The 24,380-nt window shown below is 37.6% G+C and overlaps 1 protein-coding gene across 1 annotated transcript; it reads right to left on the bottom strand.

Moving 5' to 3' along the window:
• Positions 1-23,897, bottom strand: PLEKHF2 (pleckstrin homology and FYVE domain containing 2). Its single transcript, XM_003902990.2, has 2 exons — positions 23,599-23,897; positions 1-2,657 (listed from the first exon to the last, which is right to left on the bottom strand). The coding sequence occupies exon 2, from the start codon at positions 2,641-2,643 to the stop codon at positions 1,894-1,896; it is 750 nt and encodes a 249-aa protein (XP_003903039.1). The 5' UTR covers positions 2,644-2,657; positions 23,599-23,897; the 3' UTR covers positions 1-1,893.
• Positions 23,898-24,380: the final 483 nt, after the last annotated feature.

Genomic DNA, 24,380 nt, shown 5'->3' with positions numbered 1-24,380 from the left:
TAAGTTGTAAAATTTTTTTTATTGTAAAAACAAAGTCAATAAAGGTTGACAATGTAAATGTTATCTCAGAACATTTCCCCTTGGTTCCTGAATTTGCTAGATTCCTATGTACCAGCAAGTCTCCATTAGCATTTATCAGGTTTCATGATCCTTTTCAGATATGTTGGTTGATTATATGTATATATTGCTTACAAACAAAAATCCACCTGATATTAAAACAAACCAAAAAAAAAACCATAAAAGCAAGCAAACGAACAGAAAACCCTAGTTTTGTTGTGCTTTTCTTTCACATTTCCTACAGGGAGATTTGTATATCTCAGATGCTTTCAAAATCTAATAGGTAAGTAAAATTAGTGCCCTAACTAAACAGTAAGATACCAAAGAATCCTCCATCACAAATTACTGAATCAAACTTCTCATGACATTTGCAGTATATTCAGATTTGAAGATTTTTTTTTATTTAGAATTTAAAACAAACTTTAGACTGCTGATTTTCCATATTTCAAAGACTGTAGCTGTTTGCAGCATATAAATGGAGAGAGTAGTGCAAAACACATCAAGTTTTATATGATAAATATATACTTTCAACCTAATGGCTGCCTCAAAAGTAAAGAGTGAGCAATTACTTCTCAAAATAAATCTAGATTGACTTTCAGTTCACAATTTAGAAATAGCAATTGCTACTCTATTTCCATAGATTGCAAACTGATTTCAGATACAGATTACACATACAATTGTTTTACAAAAATAGAAATATTGTTTGGGATTTTACAAAACTTTATAAAATATAACACTATATTTGCAAATTCAAGATAGTTTCACACTGAAATAGATAATACTTCCACGATATGAAGTCTAGCCAGACTTAAAGTGGTCTGCCTTGAGACCATCCTTACACATTATTTCTTCCAAATCTTCAAGCCTAGGTAAACCTGTGCTCTAACACAGGCTTTGTAAAAAAGAGATTGTTTATTTTCAAGGGTTTTATAAGATTTTCAATCCAGAAATAATGTTAAAGCAGATGAATTTATATCTAAAAATATGTCTTACTAAAGGTGGAAGCTAATGCAGTATAATTCTATGTAACTGATAAATTTCAAACCAAATTCCTAAGAATGACAACCTATTATTAATTTAAAATATATATTTGACAATTATAATTTGGGACCTATATAAAACAAATATATAATCACAACTATTTTATGGAAAAATATTTATTCATATAGAGTGAAAATACCTCCAAACTTAGTTATTTGTAGCTGTCGGATGAGAAGTATTTCCTAATTACACCCATTCATAAACACTCACTTTATCACTTCAAAGAGCACCAGTGTATTTTTTCGAAAACCAGAAAGTAAGAAGGTAGGGGCTTATTTCATGTAACAGTGCTATTATGATAAGGCACCACTAGGTATATGAAAAAGCCAAACAAAGTATTTCCAAATCATGTGTTTTTGTTACTGGTGTTTTAACCATTAGACACGATGGTTAGAAAAAAGCTACTAACATATTAATGAACCACATTATAACCCCTTTCCCACCATTCTGTGCTTTTAGTTTTACCTATAACAGAAATGAAAACAACACAGTAGTACATGATCTGTTAAACAAACATCTTTTCCCAACCTTCCGAGAAAATAACCTAAAAATAAACAAGAATGAGAAATAAAAAATGTATCTGATATATTCGCAAAAGTCTATCCCTGTAGAAGAGTGAGAGGAGTGGGAGAAGGCAGGGGACCTACTTTCTATGGAATATATTGAGGCACATAGGTTATAAGTTTCTCAGGCAAATTCACGGCTAGAACAAAACAGAGAGCCCAGAATCTTACATTTCCCCCAAAGCTGATTTCTCAGATAGCCACACCTGATTAAATACTCCCAAATGTGTCCTTAGTCACTGCTGTCATCATCATCATCATCATCAGACATATCATTTAAAGAAGACTTCAATGACTGACTATAAGAGTCTGATCTAGCAGGTTGGCATGTGGCCATGTCCCCAGCAGAAAGCAGGTCATAGCAGAAGTCACAAATCCGCACAGGCTTAGAGGACTGGCTGGGAAGAAGAAATCTCTTTTCAGAGCAGGGCCCACAGACAACAAAACCACATTTGCGGCAATGGTGGCGACGATTAACAGGTGTGAACTTTGCTTTCTGACAACGCATACATACAGTTGCCTCAGAGTCAGGAACCCAGACAGCAGCATGTTCATTACTGGGTGTCTTCCCACTTTTGGAGAGTAAATCAGTAACACATTTATTTATGTGATTCATCCATTCTGATTTCTCCGTAGCAGTGGCAGCATAAACTGCAAAAGATTTAGTTGGTGTCTTGATTAGCCATCCATTCCTTAAGTCTCCCTCATCTTTGATGGAATCAATAGTGACATTTTCCAGGGGAATAATATGTTGTTTGTTATATTTTTTCTTCTGGATGACAATATTGCCATATACAAGAATATCATTAAATAAGAAAAACTGCCTTGCTTTGGGTTTTTTTCTGCACAACTTAGTCAATACTCCTTCTCCAATAAGAACTCGTCCAGGTATAGTTAAAGGTTGACCAGCGGCTCCGAAACAGTTTTCCACTATGCTTATACGTCTAGTATTTGCTTCACTGTTTGCCAAGCGATCCACCATCTTTCACTAATAGCCTTTAAAAAAAAAAAGAAAAAGAAATTAGCACATATAAATTATAAATTCCTATAATTATATATAAATTTAAGCTAACAAATCATTGCTTCTACACAAAGGCAAAATGTTCTAAAATTCTTTCCCTCTAAGATAATCACTAAGCACACCAAAAGGGCTAACATTTCTCAATTTTTAAAATCATCAAAAACACTTATTTGTCATCTTCATGTAGCACCACACTAGTTAAGCAGGTATTTGTAAAAGTATAAACTTCCTACAGACATAACTGAAAGATGATTGAATAATTAACATAACTTATCTCTGCAAAATAATGTTCAATGAAATGTAATCTCAATGGGATTCTGAACAATAGAGAACAAAATATTACATAAACTAAGAAAAATGACTACTATTTTCCCAGTAAGCTATTACCACTGAGCTACAGCCTTAATTATCTCACCTGGATTACTAGAACTGTTTCCCAATATGTCTCCTGGCCTTCAGTCTTGCCCCCAAATCATCTTTTGGCAGTGATCTCTAAAATGCTATTTTGACCCCATCACTGCTCAAAATGATCCCTTAGCCTATTAAATACAGGGTGTTCAAGGCCTTTCATTACTTGGTTCTTACTTGTCACTGCAGCCTCACCATAAGTCACTCTTCACCTCAAATGTCACATTCTAAGAACACTCTGCTACTTGTAGTCCATTTCACTGTTGTTCCTTTTACTACTTACTACTGCAGCTAACTCAAACTCATCCTTCAAGACTTAGTTTAGGTTATCGTACCTCTTCCAGGAAACCTTCAAACTCCCATGCTAGACTATAACCCTTCCTGTGAGCCATCCATATTCCATGTATATTCTAGCTTCACTTTTACCAAAGGACTGAAATCTGTTCCTCCACAGACCACTGCAGAACCTAAAAAGCAGAGATCATCTGATAGCTATGTTTGAAACTGATATGGTCTGACACAGCAAAGGTACTAAAAAATGTTAATAACATTTTAACAATGTACAAAACACCATATTAATCTAAACATTTAATCTATAAGTCCAATATTAACTTCACTCAAGTCCCAGAGTTGTATCCTATTTCAAACCTACTAAACTAATACTACTATACTATAACCAAGTCATATTAAAGAACAACAAGCCTTGAGAAGAAGAAAATTTAAAGTTTAAAGACTAACAGCATAGTACAAGTTCCAGTATTCAGCTCAAAAACTGACACTCTAACCCTTCTTGGCCTCCATTATAAAGGACACTAGAATTCTGGTTATTCCTGAATTCTGTCTCCCCCCAAATCTTGGGTCTTTATAAAGCCCTTTTGTCCTCCACAAAGGTAGGATGTGGCAGGCCTAAAAGTTGTTCCCAAGAATTAATAGGATAACCCATGGTTCCAAACTGGAAAGGTTTCTCTTTCTAATTAGGACTAATATGCCAGCCAATTAAAAGTCTACTATCCTATGCACAAGTATATCACAGAAAAGGAAATAAAAACAGCTAATAAACAGGAAAAGAGGCTCAATCTCTATCATAAAGAAATGATATTAAACATTAGTATATTTTTCACTTAGATTAATAGAAATTTTTAAACTTACTAAGATGCAGTACTCATAAAGGTATAGGGAAATAGGTACCCTTGTACACTACAGAGAATATGTGCATTCACCAATCTAAAGAAATTTCACTCACATACATGAAGATTTGTACAAGGATAATCAGTACAGCATTGTTTATAACAGGAAAACAATTGGAAAAGCTGCAAATATCCATCAAGAGGAATTGGTTGAAAAAGTTATGACATACCTTTAATCACATCTCTTTTTTTTTTTTTTTTTTTTTTGAGACGGAGTCTCGCTCTGTCGCCCAGGCTGGAGTGCCAGTGGCCAGATCTCAGCTCACTGCAAGCTCCGCCTCCTGGGTTCACGCCATTCTCCTGCCTCAGCCTCCTGAGTAGCTGGGACTACAGGCGCCCGCCATCACGCCCGGCTAGTTTTTTGTATTTTTAGTAGAGACGGGGTTTCACCGTGTTAGCCAGGATGGTCTCGATCTCCTGACCTCATGATCCGCCCGTCTCGGCCTCCCAAAGTGCTGGGATTACAGGCTTGAGCCACTGCGCCCGGCCTTAATCACATCTCTTGAGAATAAGATAGATCTAAAACTAGTGACAAGGAAAATGCTCAAGATCTTCAGGTGGGGAAAAGAGATGCATATCCTGATCTCATTGTTATTTCAAATAAATACCATATTTCATCATATCTAAGATGCTACAGATTTTAAGACATATTTATGTGCAACTCATAAAGAGAAAAATGTTGCCAATTAAACCACAGCATACCACTGATTATAAGACAGGCCAATTTCAAAGACATAAAATATACTAAAAAATGTTTCTCTTTAGACTCAATGGAATACATATTTCAAAAGCATAATCATAGACATCTGTATATGTAAGCACACACAGAACATAAAGTTAGAAAATATATACTATACTCTCAACAATGGTAGTTTATCTCCAGATACTATGGATCATTTTTTCATATTTTACATTATTTTCAGGCATTCAACAAGTATTTGTCAGGCACTTAGGATCTAGGTGCAGGAAAAGTAAAAATAAACAACACAGGTGATCATACTTGAGTATGTGACATTAGATAAAAATTTTTAAAAGTAATAAATAATACAGGAAAGGTCTCTGCTCTTCAGGGTTTACATTCTAGTTGGGGAGGAGGAAAGAGAAAACAAAATCGAGAATCTAGTACTAATCAATGCTATGATTTTTTTAAAGCAATTTTTAAAAGAAACTGAGAGTCACTATTCAAACTAGATGGTCAGGAAAGGCCTTTCTACAGTGGTGTCATTTCAGCTGTACTAGATGGGCAGACATAAGAAGGGGTAAGGATAGGGGAGAATATTCTAGACAAAAGGAGTAACTGCAAAGGCCCTAAAGCAGGAAAAGATATTGGCACTTTACAAAAAAAACTCACAGATCTATTTATCTCCACCTGAATCAACTACTGAGTCCACCCATTTCGACATATTAATTAACTCATATACGACACAGATTTCCTATTATTGCTACTATGAAAATTAATACTATCATAAATTTGTAGAGTGCTTTTCATATTATTTTCTGATTTGAACTGTTTGAAATGTCTATAAAGTCACTAGAGAAGTTTTTATTGTCCCCCAAAGAAGCATCTAATAATATTAGCTGAACTGTGAGCTGATGAAGACATTAAGGCACAAAGATATTTAATAATGTAAAAGCAAAACTTAACCTGGAATGAACTCTACTCATAGGGAGTCCAACCAATGTGCTGAGCACTTTGCACTTATTACTGTATTTCCCTCTTGCAGCAACCTTGTGATACATGCACTATTAGCTCCATTTTATGGATGAGTAAACAGACAAAGAGGGGTTAAATAACTTGCCCAAGGCTGTCACAGCAGACCAGGCCTCAAATCTGATTTCTCTGTGATGTTACAGTATATTATGGTACACTAATTGTTCCTTCGAACTCCACTGACTCTACAAGAACTCTAAGGAAGCTATTAACTAACCTCTGGACCTTCACTGCAAACCCTAAAAATACTGAAGATAAGGGAATACTATCTTGAACAAATCACCTGAAAAGATGGATATGTCATGATTTACCCAGCTAGTCTCTTGATAATCTTTCGTTGTCCAAATCTTTCAATATATTAAGTCTAAATCTTTGTTCATAAATCTTTCTCCCTGTTTAAGAATGATGCAACTTAAGCGAGGTTTGGGGCATTATTAATTAGTATATGGCTGTAGCAAAGCAAATAGCTTTCAAAGTTTGACAATGACCAACATAAACACATTTTATATTGCAAGGTTACAAACACTCGTATAATTATTTCAACAATGATCGATGCATTACTTTATCTTCATTTATTTTAATGATTCTGGCAGCCCACTTGATTGATTGATGGGTTGTCACCTATATCGGAAAAAAAAAGGGCATACACAAAACCTAAGGCCTTTGGCCTTAAGCAGCCTCTTCTATTATCCTCTTTCATTTTCTGTTTGTGTCAGACATAAAAAAAGATAGTAAGCACTGAACTAAAAAACCCAAGAATACACAAATGCTGCCCTGCACACACACACACACACACACACACACGAGAGAGAAAGAGAGAATAGTGGTAGGGAAATAAGCAGCAGCAAGGAAAGAAAGGAGTGGGGAGAGGTTATCAAAAGGGAAATCAAAGTGCCACTTTTCTCTGGGTTACAGCTAGATACCCCAAATAATGTTCTTTGGTAAACTGGATTAGGGCACTACCATTTGGCTCAGGGCCTAAGCAAGGCCTCCCCCTTCCCCTAAAGCCCAAATCTAAATTTAATTCCAGCACACTCAGGTGCCCCAAGCAGAAAGAATGCTATACTTTTGTGAGAGGACTAGAATACAAGATTACGGGGCCTAGCCAAGGACTGAGTCCTTCCCATATCCTACTCGTTGAGGGGCACCAAAAGAGGAAGCAGAAGAGAACTATAAACATGGTTCAATTTGAGTAATGTCTACTTTTCTTGGGAAAGAATATCAGTGAATATAGGAAGAACTAAAAAGAAAGCTTTCCCATCCCCTCGCAGAAGTGGCTTCATAGAACAAATTCTAAGAAGTAAATAAAATTACTGGGTCAAAAGGCAGGAATAAAGAATCTTGCTACCTTTTACAAAATTTCCATTCTGGAAGTAACACCAATTTACCAAGCAGCACAAAGACAGTATCCGTTCCGTCTTGTCCTACATATGGTATTTTTCTTTAAAAATTTCAGCAAGCATGACAGATTTTTAAAAGCATCTTGCTTTATTCATTTGACTCACTTTTATTTAGTGTTTATTCATCCAACAATTATTCACTGAGCACTCTCTAGATGCTGGGTATTACGCTCTTCTTCTTAGAGTTTAGAGGCCAGTGGAAGAGCAAGACAATAAATAAATAGGTAATTCCAAAAGATGAAGTACAATGAAGGAAATAAGCCGGTTGTTAAGATACAGGGGGAAACTCATTTAGATTGAGTAGTACAAAAAGGTCTCACTGAGGTAGTATGATAAACTGAGTCTTAAGGGATGAGGAGTCAGCCACGCAAAGGAAATACTATAAACAAAGGTCCTAAGACAGGAAGGAAAAGTACTTTTAATTGAATGTTTTATTCCGTAGCTACCTAACGAGGTCAATGATTTTCTAATGTGTTTATTAATCAATTGCATTTTTAAACTATATATTTAGAGGTTATTAATCTGAGTGTGTTACATATAAAAGCTATTAATCCTTTGTTTGTTTTCCTAATATATTAATCTATAGTTTTATGGTGTTTGACACGAAGTCAGTTGTATTTCTTAAGCAGTTAAACTTACAGATCTTTTTTTGGTGACTTTTCTTCCATCACTCCTAAGCTTCCCTTTCCAGATATCAGATGCACCTATTTATTATCTATGCTTTATGACACAAACTCTACATTTAATCATTTTGTCCACCTAAAATGTATTCTGGCATAGGTAAAAATACTTTTTTGCTTTTCAAATATTTGCATTCTAAAAGAGCTAACTAATTGTTCCAGAAACACCAAGAACTGTGTGACCTCAGATATCCTTACTTGTAAATGGAAGTAACAGCAGATACATCAAGGAAAAGATTAATGAGATAACGCATATAAAATGTTCAGCAAGTAGTCAACGAGTGGTAGCTTGCATTAATGCTATTAGTAACCTAACCTACTGATTGATGTCACTCTCATATTAAATTTTTACCTATTCTAAAATCTGCTTCTGGACTATCTGCTTTAATCCATTAACCTGTTTCATAATTCTTATGTCAGTACCATATATCTGGTAGCTCTATTCTAGACCATTACTCAACTTTCTTAAAAACATTTTAACTAATCTTGTTTATCTGTCCAGATAAAATCTACTTAGAATAGTGGTTCTCAACCTTAGCTTCACATTGGAATCACAAGGCAGATTTAACCTTTGGCATATCAGGAAAAAAAATGTTCAATTCAATTGACTATCTGGGTCCAAAATACCTTTTATTTTTAACATTTTAAGTAATTTTATGACTAATTTACAAAAATAATAAAGGAGTAGTTTTTTTAAAAAAACTAAGAGAAAGCTTCATAAAAACTTAAACATAACAGAATTTTTAATTTCATCTTTCTCTGATTTTAAAGGTATATATATCCGAAATAGGAAACATCCTTTGAAAGAAACTTTGAATGCACGAACGTGTATTATTTCCATTTTTTGTCCTTAGAAATATTGTTAATTCTTGAGTTTGAAAAAAACTCATCTAGGAAATCATCATTTGAAGACTCACAGTCTAAGATTTCACTTACACAATTAAATTCACTATCATTATTAAGTGTTGTTTCTTTGCATTTATCTTCTGACTTGTCTAATAGTTTTGAAATGTCTTCTTTTGCCTTTTTTTTTTTTTGCTATTAAAGACAGAAAATAAAAAATGAAAAAATATGAATTCTCAAATATGTTAAATGAAAGTTTAGAACAAAAATGCTAAAAAGGATGATCTCAAAACTGTTTTCGTATCTTTTTGAGAAATGATACAGTAGTGATGCTATATTTCACCATTGCGTCATCCTTCTTGGCAATTCTATCACTCTTCCATTTTCTTCTTTTTGGCATAATTGGAGGAAATTAATGAATAATGATTAAATAATTCACAGGATAATGAAATAGCAAAATGCTTCAAGATATAGGAAAAGTAAAATCACTAAGATCCCATAATATATCTTAGATTTATGAATACCCAAAGAAACCATATGGTAACTGCACGCTAGAATGAGTTTTATTTTACTTTTTAAAATAAGTAAATTTTGTTTTTGTTCTTTGGAAGACTTTAAGAAATGAGTTATAGAATATGAATCAATATAATAATTAGAACTACTCAGAAAAGAAACTGAAAACCTAAAATTAAGAACAATGAATTCTGCTGATAAATATCAAGGGTTAAGAAACATCAATACCTAGATTCTTCCCCAGATAGTCTAATTTTATTGGTCCGGGGTATGCAGGGTAAGACCTGTGCACCAGAATATTTTTAAAGCTCCTCAGATAATTGTAACGTGAAGCTAAGCTTTAGAACCATTTTTTAATTACGATAAATAAATAAAAGAATAAAATCCCACTGAAATGTTGATGAAACTTATGTTATATCCATACATTAATTTAGAATTAACATCTTTACAGTTTGGAGCATTTAAGGGTGATAGTATCTCTTCCCAAGGCTTCAAATCTTTTATGGCATAGTAATTTTGTATGCTTCTTCTGTAAGATAGTTACACTTCTTAAATAGGCTCCCAGATTTTGTATACTTTTTGTTGCCACTTTGAATCTAAGCTCTTTTTCACAGCCTGTTTTCTAATTAGTTAAAACTGTTAATAGGAAAACTATTGATACTTGTTTCTTTTCACATTCAGGTACTTCATAGAATTCTATTAATTTCAACAGTTTTCCACTTGACTTTTTTTTTTCTTTTTCTTTTTTTTTTTTTTACATTGTCTTCTTTTCCAGCAGTGCCTGGCAGTGTTAATTCACAGTTAAAATGTAAAAATTAGAGCAGAAGCATATCTTTTATAAAGCCAGCTTTTATATACCAATTTTTAAAAATAATCAAAGGTTTCAAGTTATCTTCTTCACACTGCAGACAAGAACTGCATTTACATTGTCTAAACTCCATCCTAGTCTTTTGGTAACAACCTGCTTTTAAAGTAGCATGTTCTTCAGTGGGGTGTTTACCACCTGTTAAAAATGTAATTAGAAGAGCAAAAACTCTTTTTTTAAAAAAAAAAAAAAAAAAGACAAAGAATCCTACCTACAATTGAGAAGAAAGACCAACTGTCATAGACTACTATGTTCTAGTTCTCCCTACTGGAAAATCAATACTTCTTATCTCATCCTTACAGGTCAGTTTAAAATGAAAACAAATCTAATTTTATTTCTTACATATACCCATGATATCTGTTATCAGTGAGCTTCAGTATTCAACCATGCATTATAGTGGAAAACCAATGAACTATGAACTAAAGGACCTGGATTCTAATCTTGGTTCAGACACTAAATAAGTGATTTCATACGAATTACTTACCTTTTTTTTTTTTTAAGGAAGAAAACATAATTTTTAAAGCTCTTTCAGTCCTTAAAATAGTGAGTCTTTGATAGTAAATGGGCCATATTTTCTAGTTTACTGTAGACTTACTTGTCTATAAGTTAATTTTTAATCAAATTTATGACTCTTTTAATCTCAATCAAGATTTTAAAATCCGTGTTACTGCTGGACTGAAACTTTACAGAAAATGTAAAAGGAAAGGAAGAAGCTAACAAGTAACTGGAGAACAGAGGTAAAAACAAACAGCAATAAACTATCAGAGGTACATCCTCCTGAGCAAATGTATAATATCAAAGCAAACTTTCTTAATACATCTAAGTCAAATGAACAAATATTCTGAGTACCTACCATCTGCAAGGGACAAGACAGTTCTTACTTTCAAAAGTTCTACAGTTTAGTAACCAGAATAATAATCAGGGAATTCTTGGTAAGAGTCTCAATAAATCAATAAGATGATAAAGCAAAAAAAGAAATACTTGAAAATTTAGCAAATTGCATTTGGAATTTTAGTAAACTCTACTTATTCCATCAAAAAGAGAGGTCAAGATTTTTTCTGTCCCTTTTCACCAGGATTTCTGCCACCGTGGCCAACCAACTACACAATATGTGTTGTAGAAATTACTAGTGATAAAAGGAAGAGGTTCATTTCTTTGGTAAGACAAAACTTTCATATGTTAATTTTAAATTTATTAAAACTGGATTAAGAAAAATGGAAACTTCAAAATTCTGAATCACATTTAGACAGAGGTCATTTTTTTTTTCTTTAAATCCCTCATAGGTACCAAATATGCCTATTACAGAAAAGTAGACTTATTCTACAATCTCAGCCAAGAAAGAAAAAAAGGAAGTAACATTTACTGGGCACCTACACATGTGCATAATAGCACATCCACATTATACTCTTTCATTTAATAATCTCGATTTTGTTGTGATCATTACTTTAATTTTACAAAAAAACTGAGTCATGAACTAACTAGCTAAGCAATTATCAAATGGCCTCACAGTTTTGTTTTTTGTTTTTTTTCCTGGGTTTTTTTGTTTTTTGCTTTTTCTTGAGACAGAGTTTCACTTCTATCACCCAGGCTGGATGGAGTGCAATGGCAAAATCTCGGCTCACTGCAACCTCTGCCTCCCGAGTTCAAGCAATTCTCCTGCCTCAGCCTCCCAAGTAGCTGGGATTACAGGCAGCCACCACCATACCCTAATGATTTTTGTATTTTTAGTAGAGACGAGGTTTCACCAAGTTGGCCAGGCTGGTCTTGAACTCCTGACCTCAGGTGATCCATCCGCCTCGCCTCCCACAGTGCTGGGATTACAGGCTAATTGGTGCGTAGTTTGAGTTTAATGCTCACCCTGATCATAAAATGGAGTAGACAGCTAAGCTGGATGTAGCTAGAATAAAAGGCCTAGGCTGAAATTAATTAGGGGGTTGGGAATAGGAAGGGGGGTTCACAGGAGAAGGGCAATAGAAAAGGCTAAGGTTGGGGCAGTAATACAGAGGATAATGGTAGATGTTGAGGGTTTTCAGGGTTCTTTAGTGAAGAGTTTTACTGCGTTGGCGAAGGGTTGTAATAGCCCACAGGGGCCTACAATGTTAGATCCTTTGTGTAGTTGCATGTAGCCTAGTATTTTTTGTTCAATAAGTGTGAGGAATGCTATGGCGGCTAGTACGGGTGCAATAAGAAGTAGAAGGTTTGTTACAGGCATGGTGTTAAGAAGAGGAGTTGAACCTCTGATTATAAAGTTTTAAGTTTTATGCAATTACCAGGCTCTGCCATCTTAACAAACCCTGTTCTTGGATTGGGTGTGTGATATTCTATTAGATTAAGATTATATCATCTATGGAGGGAGGGCGCTTTGTGAAGTAGGCCCTATTTCTCTTATCCTTTCATACAGGGAGAAATATAGAATAGACAGAAACCGACCTGGATTGCTCCGGTCTGAACTCAGATCACATGGGACTTTAATCGTTGAACAAACGAACCTTTGATACCTGCTGCACCATTAGGATGTCCTGATCCAACATCGAGGTCGTAAACCCTATTGTCGATATGGACTCTAGAATAGGATTGCACTATTATCCCTAGGGTAACTTGTTTCGTTGGTCAAGTTATTGGGTCAGTTGTGCATATTGATTCGCTTTGGCTGGTGTGGCCTTAGCATAGGTTGTTCGGAGGCTGGGTTATGCTCCGAGGTCACCCCAACCAAAATTTTTAATGCAGGTGCAGTAATTTAAAATCCGTAGATTTGTATAGTTTTGATTGCATTAGTAAATTAAAGCTCCATAGGGTCTTCTCGTCTTATTGTTTTATGTCCGCTTCTTCATGGGCAGGTCAATTTCACTGGTTAAAAGTAAGAGACAGTTGAACCCTTGTGGTGCCATTCATACAAGTCCCTATTTAAGGAACAAGTGATTATGCTACCTTTGCACGGTCATGGTACCGCAGCCGTTAAACAAGTGTCACTGGGCAGGCAGTGCCTCTAATACTGGTAATGCTAGAGGTGATGTTTTTGGTAAACAGGCGGGGTGTTAAGTTTGCCAAGTTCCTTTTACTTTTTTTAAACTTTCCTTAAGAGCATGCAGGTGTTGGGTTAACAGTATGAGTAGTATTGGGTTTGTTTTTTGTTTGTTAATATTAGGCTGTGCCACCGTGCCCAGCCTTTTTTTTTTTTTTTAAATGCATATTCTTTCCATTATACCTTCACCTTCAGAAATAAATATGGCAGAAGCATTTTTTGCATATGCACCTATATTATGTATTTGGAATAGCCACTGACAAAATAAGAGGAAAAGAAATTACATACCTACGGTAATAACCATAAGATACACTCAAAATGATTCTTCAAATACTAAAAAGAAGTAAAAGGCAAAGCTATGACTAATTTAGGGTACTAGTAAAGGCAGTTTCATATAGGTAAGATTTGATAGCGAAATAGTATGTAAGAACAAGTAAGTCATAGTTGAAGATTTTAGAAAATGAGTTTGGAAAATCAGAACAGTCACACTGGAGGTTTAAAAACATCTTTAGAGAGGTAGGAGAGAGGAAACGAATACGGATTTCAAGTTCTAAACAAGCCCTTTAAATTTTTACTATTTAAATCTTTTGGCTTCCCTGGGCCACGCTGGAAGAACTGTCTTGGGCCACACATAAAATACACTAACACTAATGATAGCTAATGAGCTAAAGAAAATAAGAAAAGAAAAAAATGAAAAAGAAAAAAAAAAATCACACACACAAAAAAACTCAAAATGCTTTAAGAAAGTTTACGAATTTATATTGGGCACATTCCAAGCTGTGCCCCGTGGGCTGCAGATTGGACAAGTTTGATTTAAATCATCCTACACAAGGCAAGATTTAATATTCTTTAACCATTGCTATAATCAAGTAAGTCTATTCAGAAACCAGATTCCTTGGGCAACAGAATCAAATCTAAAATCCTTAACCTGGTATTCAAGGCCCTTCACAGTCAAGTCCTAACTTGTTGCAATCTATCCTTCCAGTTTTACCTCTTTCTATTCATTTTCTTTGTTATAGTCAAATTAGACTACTAGCTATTACCAGAATATGCTCAGGGCTTCCTTCCCTACCTCTAAGCTCGGCATGTCCTCCCTCCTTTGTTCTTCTCTATTTACTGAAATCTCACCAATTCTTCAAGACACTCAGTTCAATCGCCTCACAGCCAAATATTGTGGCTGGGTATATCCTGTGGCCAGGTATATCCTCATACCATTTTATTTGTACCACTTTATAGCACTTATAGTCTATTTGTTTCATAAAAATATGTGTACTTGCTCATTCCCAACAGATGTGGAGGTTCCTTAAAAAAAGATTATTTCCTCCAACTTTGTACTTGCAACAGCACCTAAAAAATGCTTGTATAAATGGCATCAATGTGCACTGAACTGAATATGATCAGCAGTTAGAAGTGGCAGCAGCTCTCAATCTTGAGTTTGATGAAAATCAAAGACTTCATTTTTAACGTCTACATTAATTTTCACTGAAAACAGGAACCACACCCTACCCATCAACTGCTTCACTAGACCCACAGGTTTTAAATTTACAAGCAAATGTTGTGGCCCATTTCAGTACAGTATATAAATAAAAATTCTAAGTATTGAGCAAGGCATATCCTGTTTTTTAAAAAATTTCAATCTCATGATAATATATATAAATGATTTCTTCTTTCTCCAAAAAGCACAGCTGTTTAGTTAGTAAATAAAAAATGATGATTACGTGCATATTTTCATCATCACAAAACTCAGATTCAAAAACTCACATCATTTCTAAAAGTATTTGTACAGGGGCAGCTGTACAGTGCTGACAGCTGTAAAGAAAGCATTGGATAATATCTAAAAAATAGCTTGGGCACAATTGCACAAGCCTGTAATCCAGCACTTTGGCAGGCCGTGGCAGGTAGATCACTTGAGCCCAGGAGTTCAAGACCAGCCTGGCCAACATGGTGAAACCCCATTTCTACCAAAATTACATAAATCAGCCAGGTATGGTAGTGTGCACTTGTGGTCCCAGCTACTCGGGAGGCTGAGGTGGGAGGATAGCTTGAGCCTGGGAGGCCAAGGCTACAGTGAATCATGACTACACCACTGCACTGCAGCCTGGAACACAGAGCGAGAACCTGTCTCAACAAAAAAAATAATTAATTAAATAATATCTGAAAAATAAACCTGGTAAAGCTCAACTAAAACACTACTGAGGAATTAGTTATCCTGTCACATCCCTGGCCAATTTTCTTTAGTATCATTCAAAACAGTTACAACCTGTTCACTGCATTCAAGGTTTATATGTTTGGTGGAAAAAAGAACAAAGAAGACACTAGGAAATAAAATATATGCCACAAGGTTTAATACAAAACACAAGGAGGTAAGTATTATAATAAAAATATTAGCAAAGTAGTAAAGAAGCAAAAAAAGCAAAGAGTGAGGGCATGGCACAGAGAATACAGCATTTGAACACTGAAAACAGGTTGTGAAGAATGAGCGGAATTTAAGAAGGCAAAAAAAAATGGCTAAATAAAGGCACAAAGCTTTGCAAGTAAAAACTCACATAAAAAGTCACACTGGGCAGGGCGCAGTGGCTCACGCCTGTAACCCCAGCACCTTAGGAGGCTGAGGCAGGTAGATCACTTGAGGTCAGGAGTTCGAGACCAGCCTGGCCAACAGTGAAACCCCATTTCTACCAAATAAAAAATAAAAAAATTAGTCCGGTGTGGTGGCATGCACCTGTAGTCCCAGCTACTTGAGAGGCTGAGGCAAGAGAATTGCTTGAAACCAGAAGGCAGAGGTTACAGTGAGCCAAGATCATACCACTGCACTCCAGCCTGAGCCACAGAGCAAGACTCCCTCTCAAAAAAAAAAAAAAAAAGAAGTCACACTGTACAGCTGCAGCAGAAGCTGTAGGGGAGTTATTTAGTGGGAAAAGAGGGGAAAAATAAGACAAAATCTTGTTAATATCTGAGACTTCCTTCTGAAACTTTTGGAAGGAGTGACCTGATCTGATCCGGATTTTTCTAAGATAACTGTAGAAATGATGAAAGATAAATTGAGAAGGAAGAGACTGAAAACAGGATCCGGTTGAAAAGTAACTGCAAAAATAGCGGGGAAAGTTGATGAAGAGTCTGAAGCTTACAATAGGAAAAGAAAGGATGGGTCAGATTCAGAACTGCAGACTGGATATAGAAGAGTAAAGCTAAAATTAATCTCCAGGGTTTTAGTCTAAGTGATTAATTCAGAAAAGCAAATGAAACCATTAACTTTTAATGAATTCCAAGTAGCCAAACATTTATTATCACTTGCTCTGTGCAAAGCAGTATTAAAGGACAGAAGATAATCAAAACTGAAAATCTTTGTGGAAGAGAAAGACAGCTATATTCTCATGTTCATATAGACAAGTATATATACTTCAGTTGTATTTCTATAGGAAAGATGATCATGGGAGTATCTGACAAGGAAAAAACCGAAACAAGGAAGGGGTTTGGTATCCCTATAGTGTGCTATAAACTGAGGTATACAATTAACTTAAATCTGTGCAAAGTCTAACACAGCAGAGGAAAAACAAGCCAAAAACTTTTTTTTTTAACTTTAAAAAAAAAAAAAAACCAACAGTGATGAAGGTCCCAGGGCCAAGGAGTTGAGGTGGGATGTAATTTTGACCAGGTAGAACATCTAGGAACATGTCTTGTAAGAACTAGAAATTCAAGCTGGGCCTTAAAGCAAAAGTAGTAGCTCAAACTATCTGGGGTTTGGGTATGGATAATGGTACACAAGTCTATTCGCCCAGAGAGGAAATAATGGAACCTAGGTCAGAAGAGGCAGGGTCAGGAGAAGGCATAGTGATAAGAAGTCTGGTAAAACAGGGATGAGAAAAACTGCAAAAGAAAGCAAACATCAGATAAAGAGTTTACACTTTATTACACAGGCCATGGGAAGACAAAGGTTTTTAAATAGGAAAATATTAATCAGACACAAAAGCAGTACACAGGATGGACTGAAGAGAATATGGAGAAGAATGAAGACAAAGAAACCAGTCATATGAGGATTACAACAATCTCTAAATGAAAGGTAAGAAAAGCCTGAACCACAATAATTGGCAGATAACGGAGGCATAGCAGACAGGATTTAGGAAATAACCGAATACGTGGATGAAAAGGGACTGTAAGATGACTTCAAAGGCTTAAGGGTAAGCCACTGGGCAGATGCTAGCTTTGTTTCAGGAGAGAGAAGAAATCAGTCTGGGACATATTTATCTTGAAGTCCTCCAGGGCATCCACAAGATGCCAGGATGGGCGGGGGGCTCCAGGACAGAGAGATTTGGTAGTCACCCACCTAGAGATGCTGGCTGATGCTGGAAGAAAAACAAGGGCGGAGGACTAAACTTTGGGGAACCCCTAGTTTAGAAAGCAGGAGGAAAATTAAAAGAAAAAAGAATGGGACACAAAGGAGCACAAAGCACCTTTTCAACCTGCTCTCACACGTTTCACAACTCTCAGAGACTAAATAACCTGCCAAAAGGTCACAATCAGCAGTGGGACACACAGGAAAAAAAAAAAAAAAAACAAGGATTAATGGCAATGTATAACAATAAAATATTTGAAATTTTTACCCACAAAAATTTATCCTGGAGAAATAAACTGGAGGAAGGGGGTGGAGGGGGTGTGGCATATAAAACGTTTTCCCACTATTAACTCTAATAGTGAAAAACAAAACCTAAATTTCTAGCTGAGGAATAGTTAAATATATCACAAAAAGCTATCATAAAAGAAAAATTTTACTACCTAAACTTTTAAAACTTCATCATTGGGGGAAGAATATTAAAGTAATATGGCAAAGGGTCAACATTTACTGATTGACTGATGGGACAGGGTCTTGCTTTGTCACCCAGGCTGGAGTGCAGTGGCACAATCTCAATTCATTGCAACCTCTACCTCCCAGTCTCAAGTGATCCTCCCACCTCAGCCTCCTGAGTAGTTGGGACTACAGGCGTGCCACCATGCCCAACTAATTTTTGTATATTTTATAGAGACGGGATTTTGCCACGTTGCCCAGGCTGGTCTCAAACTCCTGGACTCGAGCAATCTGATCTGCCCACCTTGGCCTCCTAAAGTGCTGGGATTACAGGTGTGAGCCACCACACCCAGCCAACATTTTTAATATACAAAAGGCTCCTGTAAATACACAAGAAAAAAGGAAAATATCCCAACAGAAAAATAAGAAACAAATGTCAATTTAAAAAAATGAAAATGACCAGAAAATTTTAAAAATGACTCTCAATCCCAATCAAAGAAATAAAAATTAAAATGATATTCATATATTACTCACCTCTCTAAGATGTGGTAAAAATGGGCCCTCATATCCTTGACAATACTGTATACACACTGGAACAACTTTTCTAAATGCCATTTTGGCAGTATAAATGCTTTAGAAAGTTTATACAACAGTTCTATTTCCAATAATATATACAAAAATTAAAAGTGTACAAAGTTGTTCACATGAAGTTCACGGTAGCTTTGTCTATAATATGGAAAAGCTGGAAACAATCTAAATATTTAACAATAGGAGACTAAATAAATTATGGCACATCCATTAATTTTTAGGCAGTTTTTTTGGAAACATTCAATGTGAAAAATTGTTAAATAAAGCATTTTATTAAATAAAAGTTTCTAAACAGCACATATAGTATAAGCCGATTTGTTATTTAAAAGTGGTTGATATGCACCAAAAAGTTAGTAGTGGTTATCTCTAAGTACTAGACTAATAATATTTTGATGTGCCTAATTATCTTATAATGAACACATTCTCTCATAGACAAAAAAAGCCTTCTAGTTTGGGAAGAAAATACAAAGAAGAATGTGTAGAAAAATATAAGTATAAAAAGCAAAATACAGTTATATGTACAATTAATAAAAATATGAGCAAAGAACACAAAAATCTTTTTCCCCAACTATTGTTTAAATGAAACAAGTATAAAGAATTAAAAATAGTTCCACTTCTGAAAATGGGGGGGAAAAAAAGATGAAGTTGGTGCAGAGGAGAAAATAGAAAATTCACATCATAAAATCTTAATCATTTTAGAAGGAAGCAAGGTCAAAGTCAAGTGTTTCAAGACTGGGGTTAGCAACCTGACTTGAGTGAAAAAGCAACAGAGAAAATAAGTCAACTTGGGGATAAGAAAAAGATTAGAAAGTGACTAGTATATAGCAGGTAGAAAACAAGTACATAACAATCACCAAAAGCGTGACTTTGGGGGAGAGTGTGGGGCAGGGACAAAAGTAGAAAACTGACCAGTTATACCCAGCAAAGGTCAAGGAGAGGAGGGACTATGTGGTCTAGTGAGTTCATGGTTAGAACATGAACTACAGAGTTCAAGGTTGAAAAGAAGGAAGACAACTAATGGCCTAGGAGGGAATAGAGGTGACAATAAGGACAAAAAGCTGCTTCACCAGTTAGGACAGAAAAAGAGAAACAGACCCTTGCATCGCCATCTGGCCACAAGGTTTAAGACTTGAGGTAGAGTGGTTCTGAATGATGACAAGTAACATGGTCATAACATGCAGGCTGCTGTTGCAGAGTAGCAGTGAGGGTCACTGGAATTAGTGTAGTTCCACATGTGGCCATTCTGGCCAGAAATGAATGTAACCCTTACTTAACCTCTATGCACTTCGCTTTCCTCAGTTCCAAGTATTTAATACATCCTTTCTAGCCTGACTGACAGGAATGTGGCTGGCAGCTAACCCCTCCGCATTTTATTCAACTACAAAATGAAGAGCACAAGAAAGGAGATGGGAAATTGAGTTAAATAAAAGGTTCTCCACCTGACTGAACACTAAAGTCAGGGGTGCTTTTAAAAAGAGGCAAAATTACCTATGTTCTGTCTCCAAACCCAGTAATTCAGATTTATTTGTCCTGGGGTGGGATCCAGGCAATATTATTTCTAAGTACCTCCTCAGGAGATTTTAACGTGCAGCCAAGGCTGAAAACTGAACTAGGTATTCCTACAGGCTGCTTCCCTTTAAAAGTTTTTAAATTCTATGATTCTATATAATTCACTGTCATTCTGTTCATTTGTTAAAATAATACCTTATCGTATTCCAGGCCCTTCCACAAACATCGAATCTTGGGTGATCCTCACGATAACACTGAGGCAAATATTTCTGTGCCCATTTCACAAATGAGTCCAGAGAAGCTTACAGAAGTGAAGCGGCTTTTTCAAGAGTCACAAGCTAGCAAGGAGCTGAGCCAGGACAAGGTTTATTTGTTCCAGTCCATCCTACATGCAACTTGCTTTCTTTCCAGTGCACTCACAGCAACCATCTGAATGCCTTTTATTCTCTTCCCAGGACCTCCCTAAATTGAGCACATTAGTTTGTGGTTTACAGTTTGACAGGGGAGAAAGTTATCTTGGGTGGGCGCAGGAAATAAACCCCGAATTCTACAGTCTAAATTACAGAATTACAAAACACCTTAACCTAGAGAGGTTTTCCAACTTAAAACAGCACTGTGAAAGTGTATCCATCAAGTATTTTTAATTCAGTTAAGTCAACCCATACATTGCTTTTAAATATAAGCAGGCAGCTCATGTACAAAGCTGGTTCATCAAAGATAAACAACAGAAAAAAAAAATTTCATATGCTTTCTATTAAGCAGGGCATTCTAAAACTTCTAAGACAATTCCGGCAAAACAATAATTGATAGAGCTATATGGGATTTGTTCCAAGAGCTTAAATGTATAAGTATGACCTTTAAAATTTTCAAGCATTAACAATATTTCCATCAAGTTCTAATACATTCAATCACACTTAAAATTATGATTATAATCCTTTTGATGATCCATGGTTTCTCTCTCATACATCAGTAATTATACTTTAATCCATTATCTACTTAGAAATTTCATAAATATTCAAATTCTGTACTCCCAGGTCAAAATTCACTCAGTTACTAAGGTAAATTATCAACAAAACAACAACAAAACATATATATATATGTGCGTGTGTGTGTGTATATATATATATAATAAACCAATTTGTGGATTTAATGGAGTTGATGGCATGTACTGGGAAAAAGACTACAAAGAAGATTTAACTATGATGCTCATGGAATTTACAATTTCATAAGAAATTCATGAAGCATATTTACAAGGAACAAACATATGTGTACTCATCCATTCAAACCTTTCCTGAGCATCTGCTATGTTCTTGGCATACAGGGAATGAAGAGGCAAATCAGCCCCGATGTGTTGCCTGCTGTCACGGAGATGTCATGACAGATCTATGCGATATTTACAGTAATACCATGGGAGAAATTAATTGATTTCTGGGGAGAGAAAGGGAGTGGAATGAGAGAACAGAGCAGAAAAGGCTTCAAAGAGTATAGGCTTAAGTATTTTTAAGGAAAAATTTCATCACAAGGATCACCTGTAAATCAGCTCGCTGGGAAATAAGTATACTGAAGAACTAAAGTCAAGTCAGAGCCGTGATAAGAGCAAACGAGATGGACAGATTGCTCCAGAAAACTGAGTTATGTATCCTACAAAGTTATGCTATAGGAAAAATGAAAAGGTTTCAGAGTCATAAGATCCCAGTTAAATACCAGCTTGGCTGCTACATTTGTGAAATTAGTTTATTTCATTTCTAAATAAAAAATAAATATTATAATGGCATTTACTTGACAATGAAGCAAAGCTAAAAGAATTCTTAAGAACAACAGAAACTGGCAATAGAGCCTGAGCAACACGGCAAAACCTTGTCTCCACAAAATTCAAACAAAAATTAGCCAGGTGTGGTGATGCGCGCCTGTATTCCTAACTACTCAGGAGGCCGAGGTGGATCACCTGAGCCCCGGAGGTCGAGGCTGCAGTGAGCCGAGATGACACCACTGCACTCCAGCCTGGGCGACAGAGAGAGAGACCCTGTCTAGGAAAAGGAAAAGGAAGGAAGAAAAAAGGAAAAACAAATTGACAATCAAATATGAGCAGAAGCTGTATTTTTAGATCTAAAAAGTAAAATTCTCCAAGAACTTGGGGTTTTAGGGCTTACTGTATTTAAGAGGCTTTTCAGTTCATTTAACAGAATTTTAAAGCAAGATGTCTTCATTTAAAAATCATTTAGATTCAGTTACTGAAGCTGAATCTTTTCTTTTGATGCTTAGTCACTACACTACTTTTATTTAGAGGCCAATTACGTGTGCTTTCCAAATAAATAGCTTAATACCATTCACCCCCCGTGCGGTCGGGACCCAAAGAGATTATAATGAAGCCTTCGTTAACACTGAATTAACGTGAAGACCCCACGAGCTACCAGAGTATTAAAAAAAGGTAAATGCTCAAAACACGGTAGGCATTCACCCTTAAGAAACTAAAGGGAGGGGGAAAAAACTTCAAACTGTCAGGATCACTTCTCCTTATTCTTAAAAGAACACATGCCTTTAAGACTCTCAAAGTTAGTGTCTAAATTTTTCTTTAATGAGTCTCTTCAGCAACGTACTACACAACACGACAAAGAAGGCATTTATCAACAACGTGTTTTGTGAGTCTATGAATTACCGAGGAGGGTTTAGGTGTCTGTAACCTTCATACCCACTTCCACCGCACACTCAAGTTATTGCTGGAATGTACGGAGAGCACACAAGGCTATTCAAGCAACACCAGCAGCGCGCTCTCGGCCTTCAATCACGTTTTTAAAAAGAAAAATAAATTCGGCAAAGGATCATAAAACTTTAAAAGGCTCCAAATAAACCATCGCTTCTATCAGAGCAAGTTCTGCGGGGCCATTTTTTTCTCCCAATTGACATACAAATATGTAGTTCAGGTCACAATGTCCCCAACATGCAGACCCTGCAAACTTTTCGGACAGAAATTTGTTGCGACCCTGAGACGCCCCCGGCCGTGTCCGGGACCCCCGTCCCCAGGCGCCAAAACTTCTCGCCCGGCCTCGGGGCTTCTTCCCGCGTCCGCCGGCCCCCGCCCCGCAGACCGGTGGACCGGACCCTCCCCGGCGGCCCCCGTTTCCCGCGGCGGCGGCGGCGGCGTCCTGCGGGCGGGCGCGGGTTGCTCCCGGGCTGGCGGGACGGCGGCGGCGACTGGCCTGCGGGCCGGCCCCGGCGAGAGGGGAGCGGCTGGGAGCGCCCCGTTTCTCACAGACCCCAACATGGCGTCGGCCGCCACCGCCCGCGACGACGACACCTCCCAGCGCCGCGACGGCTCCGGGACCGCGGGAGGAAGCGCCCGGAAAGTTTCACGTCTCCTCTCCCGGCCAGCCAGGAGCCGGCGGACCACCCACTCGGGCTTCACCTACCCCGACGGCCGCGGGCGGCGGCGGCAGCGAAGGCGAAGGTCCGATACTCCTGGTCGCGGACGCAGGGCGCGGACTCTGCCCGTTCCCCGCCCGGGCCTCCCAGGGTGTGTACGGTCCGCAGCCCCGCTCAGCCGGCGCGATCCAGACGCGGTGGGCGGGCGGGACGCCAGCGCAGCCGCTCGCAGGTGACTCCCCCGCCCCTCCAGTCGAACCCGACAACGGCTGCCTGGGCTGGCCTCTCCCCTGCGCGCGCACGGGCGCGCCCCCGCCCACACTCCGGGTGCGAGCGCGCGGTCACGAGCACACCCACACCGCTCGCTCCCCGCCCTTTCTTGCCAGTTCCCTCGCCCCGCCCCTCGCGCCCCTCGCGACGCGCTCTAGGGGCGGGGCCTTTGGCGGAGGCCACACCTACCCAGGCCTGCCGCGGGCGGAGCTTGTGCATGTGTGATGTCTGGACGCGCTCCCGCGACGCGTTGAGGTGCACGTGGGGCGCCTTACCTGACTTTCCTGACTCCGACCAGCCCTTAGAAAGTATTGCTCAACTGTCTACCAAGTTCTTAGGGAGACTGGAAGAATAGAAGGAAGACACCTCCCCACCCACAGCAGGCCTCCCCAGGGAACTGAAGAACGAGAAAGGCAGGCTTTGGATTTAGATGCCCAAAGGCGTCGGTACTGGCATTTGCTGCTCCCATTTAGCACAGCAATCCTTGCCGTCACACTTTCCCTTTGCTTTACCTGAAATCCCTCCTCTTGAAACCTAGGGAACTGCGGCGACACACACA

The sequence above is a fragment of the Papio anubis genome, chromosome 8, assembly GCF_008728515.1.
Source record: "Papio anubis isolate 15944 chromosome 8, Panubis1.0, whole genome shotgun sequence".
In the NCBI taxonomy this organism is placed as follows: domain Eukaryota; kingdom Metazoa; phylum Chordata; class Mammalia; order Primates; family Cercopithecidae; genus Papio; species Papio anubis.
Note: the sequence above shows the minus strand (reverse complement) of the source record. Positions and strands in the feature narration are given on the sequence as shown.